Here is a 17143-nt window from a genome sequence, read left to right as displayed (position 1 = left end):
GCCTGGTTTTAGCTGGTCGGGCTGGAGAATGACCAGCCAAATTCAGCTAAAACCAGCTTGACCAGCCTGGTTTAAGCTGGATATAGCTGGTTTTGGCTGGATCCCAGCTTGGCTAGGCTGGTCAAGCTGGTTTTAGCTGGTCATCTCGCAGCCCGATCAGCTAAGACCAGGCTGGAAATGGCTGGAAACCAGCCTGGAAGTGGCCAAAACCCCTCTAAAACCAGCCTGGTTGACCAGCTAAAACCAGCCAACCAGCCTAGGCTGGTTTAAGCTGGATTTTTCAGCAGGGAAGGCATCCCAAATGATGTGACAGGCAACATGCCCACCTCCAAACACTACTCCAGTCAGGCAAATGTTGCACTAGCTCGCAAAATGGCTATAACGTTAATGTAATCCTCCTATAACCAACAGTGGGTCTGGCATTAGGGAACAAGCTGTGGATATGAGACAGAGCTTGAAATTGCGACCGGTTTGGTCGCATATGCGCCCAAAATTGTATCTATACGATGTCAAAATATATTTGGGAGTGCATAAAATTAATGTCATGTGACCAGTTTTTTACAGCAGAATTAGGAGGCATTAAGCATCTTTGCACCTAAAAACACCAAACGCAGCGCTCAGGAATGGTTCAGAACAGTTGACGTGTCAACTTGCAGTAAACAAAGCCCACAGTACTTGCCCCGCCTTCAAGCTCTTCTTATTGGCTCACTGCGCTAGAACAGAATGCAAATGGACTGTTTAATATCAGCTGTCAATAACCCAAAGCTCAAGAGAGCCTGTTCATTCCCCTGCTTCAAGACCTGCAAGAAGATCCGACTTCTTTCAACCCCTGCGTCAACGGCAGAAACGTAAATATACCACTTTCCAACCCTCTAAGAGAGACCTTGGCATAGTGTGTTTTATTATAAAATACCCTAGTTAATAAGATGTTTATAACTCATATTTATTACTAACAAAATCTTCCTCAGCTTTTCTTATTTTAAAATCAGGTCTAACTTATCAGACTCTAGTGTATCTTTAAAAAAAGATTGATCACCTTCATGACTTAAAGTGCATTTCATTTATTGTACATTCGGTCATTTTAGCTACCCTTGTTTAGTCTTTTGAATACAAATACACATTTAATATCCTTCAGATTTGGCCAGATGATAAACATCTTTACGTTTGTATAATTCAATGAACAACATTTTATCGTTAACTATGCTGTATATTATTTTGGCAGTCGAAGCTGTCTGGCGCCCCGTTTAAAAGGAGTTATTTACCAGTTACATTGCAAAAAATGCTTTTCTTTCTTAGATGTTTTGTCTCGTTTCAAGTTCAAAAATCTAAAGATTCTCAAATCAAGAAGAATTTTCTAGAAAAGCAAAACATATCGTCTTGTTTTGAGAAATAATCTGCTAATATTAAGTGAGTTTTTCATTAAAACAAGCAAATTAATCTTATGTCAAAAGGAAAAACAAGAATATTTTGCTTATGCCATTGGCAGATTATTTCGCTTGTTTTAAAGAAAAACTCACTTAATATTAGCAGATTATTTCTCAAAACAAGACAATATGTTCTGCTTATCTAGAAAATTCCTCTTGATTTAGGAATTTTTAGATATTTAGACTAGAAACAAGACAAAAAAATCTAATCTTAATTGGTGCCCTCTTGCGAGGCTAAAATATTAATATCAATACCAAAATATTGATGTTAATATTTGTTATAAATCCGATTATCACCACAGCACCTAATTTAATAGGAAGAGCACAATGATTTGTATTGATTGCCATTCAAAAATGTAACATTTATTTTTATACAAGTTTGATAAACGGATTTTTTTACGATTGCGAAGTAGATGTGGATAGTTACACACAGCCAAAATGTTACTACATTTTAAAAAATCGAAATAACGTGATTATTTAATATTATGTGGTAGTGGATCTTCCAATAAGGATTAGTCCTGGGTTGGCCAAATGATCATCCTTGATGTTTTTTTTTTGCTAGCTTTAGCAATTATTTCCAGGAAAGTGATTTCATTGCCATAATTTACCACTTATTAACTGCAAGTTAAGGGCTGAGATAGCTCTTGAGCGCTGTAGCCTCGAGCTGTCATTGGTGTCATTGAGTTTTTGCTGGTTGATGTTTGATTAATGCGCTTAATCCAATCATGCATTACTGGTATATCTGTGTAAAGTTCATTTTCTCGGTAGATTGTGCCACATAAATACACACAATAGAAGGGACAACGGACAGGCATCCACATTCTAACCGACAAAGTGTTGAGTCAAGCCATTTTTAAGCTTTATAGTTTAGCGCATATCTTTGTCCAAGAATATATTTAGCATCTAGAAATGTCCACTTCTAAAAATGCATACATATACATTGTCCTCCTCGGACATAAATAGGGTTAAAGTATTACTATATTGTATATGATCGTTAGTACAACAGGTGTAGGCGAATATAAAGGTGCCTTCAGGACTTCCCCTCAATGTGAAGACGACTTGTGAGTATTGTTCAAAAAAACGTGAAACGAGGATTTTATTCATGATTTTTTTTTCCGTTCAGTTAAATATTTTGACATGTTTTAAAAGGGATGCCTTTTTATATAATAATTACTTTAAATATAATCCATTATTTATTTTTTAATTAATTATAATCATATTTTTTTAGCAGACTAAATGATTGAATTTTAAACTTTTTGCTTTTCAGATTTGTCTTTTAGCATTGGTCCTTTTTCCTGGCTAATCGTTCATCATGGAAGGCAGCACAAATGGGATGGAATATTCAGGCAGAAATCAGAAAACATCTCAAAACAAATGCTGCTCCACAAGTCTGAAGGCAAGACCGCAAGTCTTAAATTACTATTAGCTGATCACTTGATTTGATTATGGGTGCTTTAACACCTGCCTTATTTAGTTCGATTGAATCGAACTAGAGTTCGTTTTCCCTTTTGGTGCGGTTCGTTTGGGCAGGTGAGAATGCAGCAATCGTACTGGAGTGCGCACCAAAAGCGGACCAAATAAGCGTACCGAGACCTGCTTGAAGAGGTGGTCTCGGTACGCTTTCAAATGATCCCTGGAGCGGTTCGTTTGTGGTGAGAATATGATCCTTACTAAAACAGGTCCAACCGCTAAAAGTACTGCACGTTATGGAGTAATTCAGCTGCCGTAGGCCGATGCGCTGTGCATTATGGAATATGGAGGAAAAATATTTGTTGACAGGGCTTTACCAACAGAGAGGGGGAAAACATTACCTGATGGATCGTTGGTAATATTTCCGCAAGATGACCATGTTGCAGTTTAGCTTAATTAATTCACGTCTCCTCCTGAAGTGACGAGCGATGCATTAAACACTGTTTTCCAGCCTCGGCCGCGCTTCATTTTCGTAATGTATAGTTTGTCTAAAGCAGGGATACAATCAGCCAGCGCAGTCGTCCCTCCAGAGTAAAAGGTTTTGTTTACCTGCGGGAGTTCACTGGCATTTTCCCGCACGTGAATTCTGACCAATCAATAAGCAGTTTAGGAAATATGTTCAACAACATCTGGCCAATGAGAGATGTGGATTTTGTCACATGACTGCTTTTTGGTTCGTTTCAACTGGTTCGGAACAAAGCCAGCAGTGTGGTGTGAAAACGACCCAAAGACGGCAGAAGATGCAACAATGTATCATTTATTGCTCTTGGTCCGGCCCAAATGAAGCGAACTACAGATGTGAAAGCACCCTATAATACCTTTAGTGGAGTAATACTCTTTCTGCTATCTTTGTTTCTAAAAAGATGTTTATCGGCGCACTCGCCTTCTGTTACTTCTCTAAATCCCTGACGGGGTCTTACACCAAAAGCACCATCACTCAGATTGAGAGGCGGTTTGAGATCCCGAGCTCCACCGTTGGTTTCATTGATGGCAGCTTTGAAATGGGTGAGTTGAGGTGCAGAGTAAAGATTCAGGCAGAAGATGACTGTGATTGAATTGACCCTTCGCCAAGCCACGCCCAAAAACCGCCACCCACCAATCGTGGCTTAGCAACTGTAGCTACTCGCAGGGGCTCTGTCAAGCTTTCGAGCGAGTGCGTATGGATTGTGCAAATCTGATACCCGGTATCCTTAAAGTTTGGATGGGATGGTGGATTTTTTTTCCCTTTTCAAACCTATAACCCAAGAGGAGAAATGCCAGCGTGGAACAAGCTGTGTGAGGGGCGCTGAAGGAGCGGAGATAAGTTGGTTTTGTTTTGATATTCCTGACACATTCAGTGATAGACCGACAGCAATAACTCACACACCTAAACAGATCTAAACTGTGTTTCCTACAAAAACACAAAGCAGGTTCTGTTTCACAGTGGTCTTATCCCTTTTCTTCGCTCGGTATTATGGGTAATGCTCCGTTTAAGCCTTCGCCATAACGTTAGTAACTTAGTCATACTAATAGGGAATAATTCATAATTACACGAGTTATTGATCCAGAAGATGCGAATCTGTTGCTAACTTTACTGAACTTTACATTTTATCTGTTTCAAGCTACGACCCTGCTGAAAAATCCAGCTTAAACCAGCCTAGGCTGGTTGGCTGGTTTTAGCTGGTCAACCAGGCTGGTTTTAGAGGGGTTTTGGCCACTTCCAGGCTGGTTTCCAGCCATTTCCAGCCTGGTCTTAGCTCCTCAGCCTGAGAGATGACAGGCTAAAACCAGCTTGACCAGCCTAGCCAAGCTGGGAGTCCAGCCAAAACCAGCTATATCCAGCTTAAACCAGACTGGTCAAGCTGGTTTTAGCTGGATTTGGCTGGTTATTTTACAGCCTGACCAGCTAAGACCAGGCTGGAAATGGCTGGAAACCAGCCTGGAAATGGCCAAAACCCCTCTAAAACCAGCCTGGTCGACCAGCTAAAACCAGCCAACCAACCTAGGCTGGTTTAAGCTGGATTTTTCAGCAGGGGAATATTTGAAATTACAAATCAACAGAACCGAGATTTGATCACAAACTGGGCAGCTGCGATCAATGTACTTCACCCGCAGCTGTTTTTCATTAATGTATAACGACTGACAGTAATATGTAACTTACTGTACACTGTTCTGGGTCAATAATGCTAATATTCAGCACAAATCCACCAGTTTCCCTTTCTGATCTATGAATGAACTATGTAATAGCACTGTCATGCGTGTTTCCAGTGACGCTATATTTCATTGCACAACAATTAATCTATCAGGCTTTTTTGCTAAAAATAGAGAAATCACGGTTGCCTTTATTATTATTATTAGATTATTTTTAAAATTTTACCTCTCCTGCTGAGCATGAGCTAAGCTGTTGTATGGTTAGCATATAAGGCGGCTAGGCTAAGCTAGCTTCAATTTTGATTGATTTATTCTCTAATCGGTTGCCTATTATGTTGTGAATACCCTGCTGAAAAATCCAGCTTTAACCAGGCTAGGCTGGTTGGCTGGTTTTAGCTGGTTAACCAGCCTGGTTTTAGAGGGGTTTTGGCCATTTCCAGGCTGGTTTCCAGCCATTTCCAGCCTGGTCTTAGCTGGTCAGGCTGGAAAATGACCAGCTAAAACCAGCTTGGCCAGCCTGGTTTAAGCTGGACATAGCTGGTTTGGGCTGGGTTCCCAGCCCGGCTTGACTGGTCAAGCTGGTGTTAGCTGGTCATCTCCCAGCCTGACCAGCTAAGACCAGGCTAGAAATGGCTGGAAACCAGCCTGGAAATGGCCAAAACCCCTCTAAAACCAGCCTGGCTGACCAGCTTAAACCAGCCAACCAGCCTAGGCTGGTTTAAGCTGTTTTTTTTAGTAGGGTATACTCCTGTAATGCATACTGAAGTCCTTGTTTGGCTTTCTCGGATATCTCACCTGTTCGCACACACATTGACAAAGCCGTGCCAGGCACGAAAGCTTGACAGGCGTAGCAACAGTAACTAAGGATGGCGGGGCTTAGCAAAGGGTCCATTACTGTTAAACAAAAATGAGACAGTTGATTTTTGTATCCTATGAAATAATGTACAATTTGTGATCTGCTTCCAGGTAATATGTTGGTCATTACCCTGGTAAGCTATGTTGGTGCTAAGTTTCACAGGCCCAAGATCATTGGAGCAGGGGTTCTGCTAATGGGTATAGGAACTCTGCTAATGGCTTCACCTCATTTCATTATGGGCCGGTGAGTTTTGAATAAAGTAAAGAATACTCTGTATATTACATTTTAAAGTTAATGAAGATCCACTCTTTAAGCATATGCATTCTTTAGGATCTATATCTGAAATATTGTACAGTATGTACTATTTATGTCTCATTTTATTCTGGCAGGTACAAGTATGGTACAGCTGCCACCCACACTAATGATGCTGGTAATTTCACTGTGATCTCTACATGCTCATCCGACTCTCAGGAAACTCTTCAACAGCCTTACTCTGGTAATGCGTTATGTGAAAGGCATATGGGATATTTTAATTGTAAAATGCAATACCTAACAGTTCATGCTATATGTATTGTCTAGGATGCCAAAAAGAGGAAGCTGAAAGCTCACCCTTTTGGGTGATCGTGCTTTTGGGAAACGCTATGCGTGGGATTGGGGAAGCCAGCATTGTCCCTCTGGGAATGTCATTCATTGATGATTATGCACGGCCAGAAAACTCAGCTTTTTACATTGGTGAGAGATATTATCATTATTATTATTAGTAGCAGTAGTAGTAATATCCCTCATATGACACAATAAAATTGTCTTCGTTTTCTGTAGGTTGTCTAAACACTATTGGAGTGATTGGGCCAATTGTTGGTTTTTCACTTGGATCTCTATGTGCTAATCTTTATGTGGATATCGGCCTAGTGAATCAAGGTGAGTTAAAAAGAAATAGGTGTACAGCTATCTTAGTGGTTTTTAACTAAATGAAACTCAATATTACTTTCATATATGCACTGTGGTAATGCTTATTGTTTTTGAAGAACAAAAATTGTAAACAACAAGGTTCTAGAGCTGGCAGAATAGTGAATATCCAGCCTGATCTCACGAGAAAACGTAAGTATTTTACGTTTTGTCAGTGTAGTGGTTAATTCGTACGAATTTGAACTAGTTCAGTCGTACGAAAATGTAAGATTTTAAAAAGGAGGCATGGCCCCTAATCCCAATCATCATTGGGTGATGAGCAAATCGTACTAAATTGTACGAATTAGATCATACAAATTAGCCACTAAATCAAAAAGTTACGAATTGCCGTGAGATTGCGTTGGAATTTCACAGAGCTTGGTACCATCACTGTGGAACAGGAGAACACGGCAGAGCATAAGACCACGAAGACCAGGACGCTTCAAGGCAATAAACAAGATAGCATAATAGGGCAAGTGACCAAGGATCGGGTGTCAACCTTAATTGTTGTGACCAGCAGGTTAGCTCCAGATGAAAATAACCTTAAAAGGCTAATAGAATTTGGAGCTGGAGAATCTATCAGTCTGGACAAAGTCAGTGGACTGATCTAATAAGGTAGAAGGGAGATGGAGCGACAAATGTGGAACAGCTAAAAGGAAAGGCTCCTGAGAACTGAATGCTGGAAGTATCAAGACTGAGCTGGAGGAGTAGTCAATAATGATTCATGTTGGGTTTTTGTGGTTGTTTATCACAACTAACCACAGCCTTTAGGTTCATGAAAAGTGACTAAAGGAAATCTTTGCAGCTAAATGACTAAAAAAAAGACTGCAAAAACAGTTAAAGCTAGCCTAAAGACACAACAGCGAGAGGGCTGGGTCTGCCTTCTCCACAGGCAGCGCTTGGAGGTTCACTACTTGGTCCCTGAAAGGAGTGGTAGGAACCTTGGGCATGCAGCAGGGCCGAGGTCTCAAAATAACATATAAGTTAGCTGGTCCAAATTCCAGGCATGATTTGTTGACAGAAAATGCCTACATGCTTGTGCCTGTCCAGGGGCCAGCCATAAATCAGTGCCTCCATGCTAAGAGAGATCTTAAACAGAGAAGATGGAACTGGATTAGGTGGATACCTAGAAGCACAAGAGGGTGACCTGGATTTTCCTGAACCACAGTAGCAACTGGACCGCACCAGGGTCGAGCCACCATTCTCCTGGAATCACAATCTGCTGTGAGAGCCAAGGGCTGCACTGTTGAGCTCATCTGCGAAGCTAGGTAACAGTTTTACCATGCCTGGTGAAATGCGATGGCCATGCTGTCCATCCTGACAGCACGTGTAGCTGGAACCGACATAGATTGGGAAACACTGCCAACAACTTCAGGCATTAAATATGCCAATGCAGCCAGGCATATATCTGAAAACTTGTTCCTGATCAAGCTGATCTGTAGAAGCAAGGTTCATCCAGGGAATGAATGCACAGCAACACAATGAGTTAAAGTGTACCCTAAGTGTACTGAAGTGGTCTCATATGTCCTATTCGGAGTGTCATGTAGCGGTTGCGGATGTCATATGTCCCTGGAAACTCTGAAAGCTTTCAGGTCCAATGTTTCTTGTCAAATTACTCTGACAGGTCAGTACTGACTGCAACATAGCGCCTGAGTTCAGGTCCATTCCAAGAAAAGATCAACTCCATGTGAAGGGTAGGGAACTCTTTTCTTGGTTGATCTGAATGGGGTGCGATGAAGTAGGTTTGAGAAACGTTTTACATCTCAGCTGGAAGAACGGTATAATTGCGACTTTTGCCAAAGAACAGCAATCTCTTCACAAGATGGGCAGCTGTAGATTTTACCACAGTAACTACACCACTAGCCACTATGACAGGCTAACCAGGCTGACAGAACCAGTACCAGTGGCACCATCAGAGTGACCACCGCAGTGGGGCAGCTTGGGGTAGGAGTACCCTCCTCAAAAAGCAGCACAACCTGAGGAAGGGCACGTAAGCGTGTTGCCATGCTAATCTGCTCTAAGTGTCCTGTAAGTAGGCTGGAGGCATGAGAGGAAGGAGCCCATCCTCTAATCGTGACCTCCTGGGCATTGTTAAACTGTTGCATCGAGGTGGCAAGCTGGAAAGCAACACATCCCAGGCACTCAAGAACCTGCTCACATGGGTGTCAACTATTGCTGTCCTTTTTGACCATAGGCACATGTTCCTTTACCAATGAGTACTCCTAGGCAAAGTCCCCAAAAGTGTCACCAAGCTGGCATTTCCAGACCAGCAGTGTGACCATCCCTCTTCCCAGGGAACAGACAGCTGACTTGGTGGTTAGAGTAAGTCATGCAAGACCCCTAAGGAGAGATGGCGTGCGGCTCAGCCAGGACCCCTTGGGGATTGTGCCGAGCATGCAGAGTCCCGACCATGTCAATCTGTTATGTTCTCGCATTCCATGCATCTATCCGGAAGAGCACAGCCATTATAACTAAATGGAGCTGGGGCCACGAGCACTAAAGAGTGTGCCCTGTGCTTTCTTCAGATAAAAACGATTCACTCTCTGATGCCACGCTGTATTTCTGTTCACCTGAGTCATTGAACGAGTGTGCAGCCACCCCAAAGGACGCACTGTAGACTCATCCAAAGCCTGCATGATTTGTGCTGACGAGTAGCGGGAGAGCGACTGGGATTACTTGGCAACTGCTCACCACAGTGCTGGGAGGAACAGCGGGTGCTCACACTTTCTGAAGCGAAAGTCTTATGAGCCTCCTCTCAAGGCAACCTTTAAACTCTTAATTGTGGAGTGGCTACATCTGTGAGAGCTGCACTTAACATATAAATCAGAGTGATTGGCCTTTCTAAGGGAATCCCCTAGTCCAGGGGTGGCCAATCCTGTTCCTGGAGAGCCACCTTCCTGCAGATTTCAGTTGCAACCCTTATCAAACACACCTGTCTGTAATTATCAAGTGGATTTCAGGTCCTAATTAATTGGTTCAGGTGGGTTTGATTAGGGTAGGAGCTAAACTGTACAGGAAGGTAGATCTCCAGGAACAGGATTGAGCACCCCTGCCCTAGTCGATCAACTCAACATAAGCTCATAGTGATCTACTAAGGGGGAACCAAAGACATTTACCATTCAACATCTATAATACATTACCATCTGCACATCATATTCCTTTGCTGTCAATAACCAACCTGGTTGATTCACTGTGTGACGCGAGGGAATATGGGGAGAGAGTAGGGATTAACAAATTATCCACAAAGCAAATTCGACTATGCCACCTGAGAAGTTTTCTCCCAGGAAATAGAAATTGGCTTAAACGTTACTCTTAGGCCACACAGGTTCAGTTCTCATATGGATAGGCAAGATACATGAGTATAGTATAAAAGTACAAAATTTATTTTCAGAATTTGTGGCAGATTAAAATAGTCACATAAAATTCTTTGAACAATCTGCCAGCACCTCCCTCCAATGTAACTGCAGTAAATCAAAAAATAAAGAAAATAAATTTACAGAAAACAACAACAACAACAACAACAAGTTATTACAAAGTAAATATGAAAAATAAATTAACCAGAGAAATAAATTGAATAAACTAACTTACAGGGCTGAGGTCACACATAGGAGGGATCACCAGTGCTCCATTGTGTTCAAAAAGCACACTTAGTAGTAGCAGTTAGCAGTAACTGTAGCAGTTAGCAGTAACTGCAACAGTAAATGTAGCAGCAGCAGATAGTAGTAGCAGGAGTAAACAGCAGGAGTAGTTCTTTTCACTAGAGATCTCAGGATAACAGAATCTTTCAAACACGACCGGAGTAACGTTACAGATGCTAGATCTGCATTTCTAATCGCCCAGGACAGAGAGGGAGAATCCTACAAGAGATATGCACTTGCAAAACAGTTACTGTTTGCAAAATCACACGCTAGCATTCCCCTTTAATCCCTACATAAGAAACTTACCAAGCCGGGAGAAGTACACTCATGTATTCACGAATTAGTCATCTCCATTAATGCTACAAGCGAGCTGAATGGATGGCAGTCATTAACTCCATGGCAACCGACAGGAAAACCAACGAAAAACCAGGCTAAAAATGAAACCACGACGATTAATCCAAACGTTATCGAAAGAGAAAGAGAGAGGGAAAGAGATAACCGCTAACATACCTGAAACAGATGTCAACAAACGCGGAACAAGAAAGGCGGGGCTGGAGGTGACACATCACCTAGCACAGCCAACCGGCTCTAAAATAGGCAGCACTGGCCCCTGATTGGCTGTTATCAACATCAATCACTACCACTTATCCTATACACTGTCACAACTGCATATGTCTTCATCTGACAAATGTAATATTTGTTTGTGTATTCTGTCCTCTTTATAAGAAAGCGTGACCATCACACCACAGGACTCTCGCTGGGTTGGGGCTTGGTGGTTGGGTTATGTGGTGTCTGGCCTGTTGACTCTCCTTGCTGCTTTTCCTTTTGGGTTCCTGCCAAGAGCTCTGCCTGAAAATTCCCAAATCTCAGAGCTAGACCACCCCTCAGAACAGCACAAAAATCCACCAAGCATTATGGAGATAGTCAAAGGTATGGCATCCTTATGAAGTTCTCACATTACATTAAAAAAAAATTTCGGATTGTTTAAAAAACTGCCTATTTACTTGTTTTCTAGATTTTGCACCATCTTTTAAGCGTCTGCTTGCCAATAAGATCTACATTCTGTACCTTGCTCACAGTATAGTGGCATTCAACGACTTTGCCATAGGCATAACATACACGCCAAAGTATCTGGAACAGCAGTTTGGACAAAGTGCATCGAAAACCAACTTTCTGATAGGTGACGAATGTGATGGTTACTGGAGTTTTCCTTTATTTTCAGTCTGTTTGAATATGTTGTGTTTATTTATACTGTTCACAGGAATTACATCGATTCCAACATTTGCTCTGGGTATTTTCCTGAGTGGGTTGATGATGAAGAGGTTTAAATGGGGTCTGCTGGCATCTGCAAGAGTGAATTTGTACACTGGTGTCACCACATTGTTTTTGACCATAACTTTCTTTGCTCTCAGCTGTAAGAATCTAGATGTCGCTGGGGTTACGGCGCCCTATCAAAGGTTCTTATCGCTATCTGCATATTTAAAGTATTCATTTTTAAATCACTTGTAGGTTATTGGACAACATAATGAATTGTTCATGTGGCAGATCTACTGAAGTTCAGGATATTATAAGTGATGTACTCCCTTCTTGCAATGCTGACTGTGGGTGTCCAGACCTCCAGTGGGATCCAGTGTGTGGAGAGAATGGAGTGACCTACATTTCACCTTGCCATGCGGGCTGTAATTCCACCAAGGGGGCAGGATGGAATATGGTAAATGAGGAAAACAGCAAACTTATATTCTTTATTACATTTTTGTGAGAGTATTTTCCGCTTTCTTGTCTTGTTTCCGTTTGACAGACATTCCATGACTGCGGGTGTATTCAGAGCTGGGGACTGAGCATTGGTAACTCCTCCGCAGTGCTTGGCCAGTGTTCACGAGATCCCAACTGCAACAGATTCTTCTACATTTATCTGGGATTGCAGTCTTTGGCCTTCTTTGTGTACAGTCTTGGCACTGTTCCCTTTCTCACCATGTCTATGAGGTTCCATTTGACTTCTTTCTGTACTGTTTGCTGATATTTTTTGCTTCTCAAGAGTAGAATATAAATAAACAAAAAGTTTAAATGTACGTTTACACCACTGTGGTCATCCTGTTAACAATGCTGTGTGTTTACATTACCACTGTCTACAGCAGGGATGTCAAACTCAATTCCTGGAGGGTCGCAGCCCTGCACAGTTTAGCTCCAACCCTAATAAAACACACCTGATCAAACTAATTGAGTTCTTCAGGCTTGCCTAAAACCTACAGGTAAGTGTGTTAGAGCAGGGTTGGAATTAAACTGTGCAGGGCTGTGGCCCTCCAGGAATTGAGTTTGACATCCCTGGTCTACAGTATTATTTGTTCTGGTCACTCACTTTGCCATTGACCCTCTGAGGATAGAACATGTTTACATATCAATGTTCTGATAATTAAATCTGAACACAAATTCCTCACCTCCAAGTGGCTTTTAAGTGTAACTTTTTTTTAGAGTAAGTTGGGTCATGACCGAAGGGACAAGCTCTCGGATACAAGCAGCCAAAAATTGTTTCCTCTGCAGGGTGGCAGGGTGCACCTATATAGACAGGTGGAGGAGGAGAGGTTAGGAGTAGAGCCGCTGCTTCTCCACATCGAGAGAAGTCAGCTGAGGCAGCTCTGACATCTGTTTCGGATGCCTCCTGGACGCATACCTAGGGAGTTGTTCATGGCATGTCTCACCAGGGGGAGGCCTCGGGAAAGACCAAGGACATGCTGTAGGGACTGTGTCTTTTTGGCTGGCCTGGGAATGCCTCGAGATCCCTCCTAAGGAGCTGGAGTAAGTGTCTGGGGAGAGGGAAGTCTGGGGTTTTCTCCTAAGACTGATGACCTTACGACCCGGCGTGTCCCAGCCCTTAAGCAACTTGAGATGTAGTCATTGCTTAATTTGAGCTGGATGAGCATGTGGCGTCTGTCTCCGTCTAGGTCCCTCCCACCTTGTTATCACATTACTAGTTAAGTTTTCCATTGTTGTTTTCCTTCTGTGGTACTGCATAGTCTCAAGTCTTGTCTTGCCCTGCCTTCTCAGCCCAGTCTAGTTTTACATTCTAGTTAACGTTTTCCCCCCCTGGGGCTTGTGTGTCTTCAGGTGCCTTCTCATAGTGCATAGGGCTGGCTCTGCCCGGCTTGCAGGGGCTTGGGGAGCGGTCCGGGTCAATAAGCATACCTGATCTCCAGATGTCGGCAATGGTACAGAGGACTTCTCGTCTGGTGGCGAGGGGGCCATGGGTCTTTGTTTGCAGGTCGCCATTTTGGGGTTCTTCCACTCTTTCACCTTCTGGGGATCAGATGCTGTTGCCAGCTTGATGTCTTCCATCAGCTCTGGCCAGGTGGCAGAGGTGTAGAGCAGAACAAGTTGTCGTTGCTAAGAGGGCAACACCTGCAGCAGGTGGTCAATAACAAGCCTCTCAATGGCTGATGGTTGGTCTTTCAACAGCCAAATGCAGGCCGGTTGCATCAACTCCAGTGCCTGCTTGATGGCTGAGGTGTGCTGGGCTAGTGTCTGCTACTGGTACTGCTGCTGGTACTGGCACGCATTACAGGCTCCAGTTAGGCTCAAAAGAGCCAAAACCTGGTGACTGACCACCTGCCTCTCCTTCTCACTCCCAGCGGCGAAGTCCGCGAGCTGGTTTTGATGGCACCCCAGCTCTGCAAGCTGGTGGAGGATGTCATTCATCTTTAGCCCCAGGCGCGAGTGGTGAAATTAGAGAGAAAGAGAGAGCGGCATACAAAAAAACAGTCCAGATTATAATACCTGTCACGTGTTACTCCTCAATCTGCCAGCATTCTCCACCGGATGTCGCAGGTGAGAGATGACACTGACACAGAGACAGTTCAAATCCCTGTAAGGTGATTAATTAGGAGTGGTAGGAGTGAAGCAGAGGAAAAAGTGCACTGGGATGTGGAGGGCATTGTGTTCAGATTGAGGTGAAGGAGTCAATTCTTTGGCAACCCTGACACCATACTGGCATACTGACATACCTGTATTTGTATTGCTAATTAAATTCTATTAATGATTCATCCACAAAGTGTCAATTGGTTAGTCCTAAAACATATACTGCATATATTTTGCCAATGGCAACCCTACTCACAATTTTTGTGTCACATAGGCCAAAAACAGCACTCTTATATGAAGCTATTAGATTTGAGGATAATGTTGTATTAATATTAGATTTTTTATTTAAAATGCTTATTGACAAATGTTCTTGCAGGATTGTGGATCCTGAGCTGAAGTCTCTCTCCGTGGGAATGTTACTGTTAGCTGTAAAAGTTTTGGGTGAGTTTGTGGTGTTTGGTAAGGTACAACATATTTACTATATTGCCTAACCCTGCTAAAAAATCCAGCCTAGGCTGGTTTTAGCTGGTTGACCAGCCTGGTTTTAGAGGGGTTTTGTCACTTCCAGGCTGGTTTCCAGCCTGGTCTTAGCTGGTCAGCCTGGAAAGTGACCAGCTAAAACCATCTAAAACCAGCTTGACCATCCTGGTTTAAGCTGGACATAGCTGGTTTTGGCTGGGCCCCCAGCCTGGCTAGCTAAAACCAGGCTGGAAATGGCTGGAAACCACCCTGGAAGTGGCCAAAACCCCTATAAAACCAGGCTGGTCAACCAGCTAAAACCAGCCAACCATCCTTGGCTGTTTTAAGCTGGATTTTTCAGCAGGGAAGACAAGGGTCTTGGTCCTGGAGGGCCGGTGTCCTGAAGAGTTTAGCTCCAACCCTAATCACCACACCTGAACCAGCTAATTAAGCTCTTACTAGGTATACTAGAAACTTCCTGGCAGGTGTGTTGAAGCAATTCAGAGCTAAACTATGTTGGACACTGGCCCTCAAGGGACCGACTTTGGACACCCTGGCCCAAGACCTACATCTAGGCCTGGTCCAGTACTGTTCATTTTCAATTCAGTTTCACTTTATTTAAAGGTGGTATTCCTGCTCCCATTTACTTTGGTGCTCTTATTGACTCGACCTGTCTAAAATGGGGGCTGAAGAAATCGTGTGGAAGAGGTGCCTGCAGAATCTATGACATTGAGACATTCAGGTGAGCACATCTGACTTCAACTATTATATTTCCCCTTTTTAATTCTATAAATTTTAATGTATAGAAACTCTAACTAATACTAAACTATTATTGGTCCCCATAAGGTTCCTCTTTCAGGGGCTGACCATGTGTCTTCGAGTATTAGCCAGTTCCCTGCTCTGGATAGCCACCATAAAAATAAAGAGAGAATTTCGGAACGATAAACAAATGTCCAAAGACATAAAACTGCAACAGCCTATGCTGTAAAATCCAGACCACCAGGAGGGTAAATGAATGTTCTGTGGTGTTTAATTTTTTTTTAATTGCATGTGTTATGCATGTGTGCATTGTTTAATTATGTATTATAATTATTATATGCATTATTAGAAATGTTATTGCTGCAGTTTTTAAAAATATAATTAGGTAAAAAAAAAATCTATTGGTTTAATTTATTTTCATAATTTGTGTGTGACTATTAATAGAAGTAATTTATATTTATTCATGACATTTAATGGTAACACTTTAGAATAACAATACGTTATAACTACTTTAAAGATCAGTAATTAGTTAATGAGTTACAAATGACTTGTTAAATAAAAGTTAATAGTTTGTACATTATTTATTACTGTGCCTTATAGATAGCCAATTGTCATGACTGTGTTTGTCCACCAGATGCCACTGTAGTTCGCCAGCAACCCCCAGCGGACTACAGTGGCTTTAGAACTACATTTCCATACATTTTTTCGCATACACACCTGGTCTGTCATCTACACTGATTTACTACCACAGCTGTCTCCGTTCTCTGTGATTACCTGGACTATATATTCAGTCATTCATCCTCTGTTTGTCAGTTGGTCGTTGTCCTTGTTGGTATGTTGTTCCTGATCTTGATCTTACTCTTGCTCTTGTATCTTGTCTTAGTGTTAAAGTCTAGTTCGAGTTTAATCTGTTTGAGTTGCTCGTTTGTTTGTTTATTTTGTTAATTTGCTACTTTGATTTTTGGATTTTGTCACTGTTGCTGCACTTTCACATTAAAGATCTGCACTTGGATTCTACACCCGTTTTTGTTCCTGTTCTTGATCACCATAACGTGACAGCCAATAGGTAACTTGCATGCTGTTAGTTAACAAGGTATAAATGGTTTGTTAACTGTATTTCAATGATTTATAACTATAACTAATACATTATTAATAGGTCATGAACAAGCTGTTGGTAAATTATTTACTAAAGACTTGTTAAGTATCAGTTAATAGTTTATATATGTTATTGGGACGTTATTCTAAAGTTGCAAGTATTTTTCATTTATTAACTCTTAGTAAATCACCTTAGTAAATCACTCTTAGATACTCATCCCGAGGTCCTCAGATTATGCGGAGTCACTGATTGGATCCAAGACCAGCGACGTGATGATCCCAAGGATTCCATATCCGGGACCAGGCCATATCCTGAGCTGCTGCTGCGCTGATGGTCGTGGGGAGTGGAGAACATGAGACTGATTCCAGCGACGTTCCAGGGACAGACGAGTCTTCGCTGAGGCCATCTTCCTGCCTAAACCACGGCGAATGAAGCTCTGCACAAGACTTTTGGCCAGCGGAGAAATTAAAATGGTCATGCCCAACTGAGTCTGGTTCCCTCAAGGTTTTTTTTCTTC

General features: G+C 42.3%; 2 protein-coding genes across 8 annotated transcripts in view; both read left to right on the top strand.

Annotated features, from left to right (window-relative positions):
* The window catches only part of tmem19 (transmembrane protein 19), a 1055620-nt gene that overhangs the window by 843666 nt on the left and 194811 nt on the right, over window positions 1-17143 (top strand). The window lies entirely within an intron of this gene.
* On the top strand, window positions 626-16547 carry LOC100536648 (solute carrier organic anion transporter family member 1C1). Of its 6 annotated transcripts, none has more exons than XR_012402519.1 (16): window positions 724-848; window positions 2692-2820; window positions 3758-3899; window positions 5991-6123; window positions 6270-6376; window positions 6460-6612; window positions 6700-6798; window positions 11190-11393; window positions 11479-11643; window positions 11725-11796; window positions 11876-11920; window positions 12009-12174; window positions 12262-12446; window positions 14689-14753; window positions 15396-15513; window positions 15618-16547. XR_012402519.1 is itself a non-coding variant. In XM_021475288.3 (15 exons), the coding sequence occupies exons 2-15, from the start codon at window positions 2737-2739 to the stop codon at window positions 15757-15759; spliced, it is 1959 nt and encodes a 652-aa protein (XP_021330963.3). In that variant the 5' UTR covers window positions 626-848; window positions 2692-2736; the 3' UTR covers window positions 15760-16547. The 6 variants fall into 6 exon arrangements, 4 of the variants coding, with proteins under 4 accessions (XP_021330963.3, XP_073804483.1, XP_073804482.1 ...); XR_012402518.1 differs by lacking the exon at window positions 724-848 and adding an exon at window positions 2095-2485; XM_021475288.3 differs by having other exon boundaries at window positions 626-848; window positions 11725-11920.

Source organism: Danio rerio, chromosome 4 (genome assembly GCF_049306965.1).
Source record: "Danio rerio strain Tuebingen ecotype United States chromosome 4, GRCz12tu, whole genome shotgun sequence".
Lineage (NCBI taxonomy): Eukaryota > Metazoa > Chordata > Actinopteri > Cypriniformes > Danionidae > Danio > Danio rerio.
Note: the sequence above shows the minus strand (reverse complement) of the source record. Positions and strands in the feature narration are given on the sequence as shown.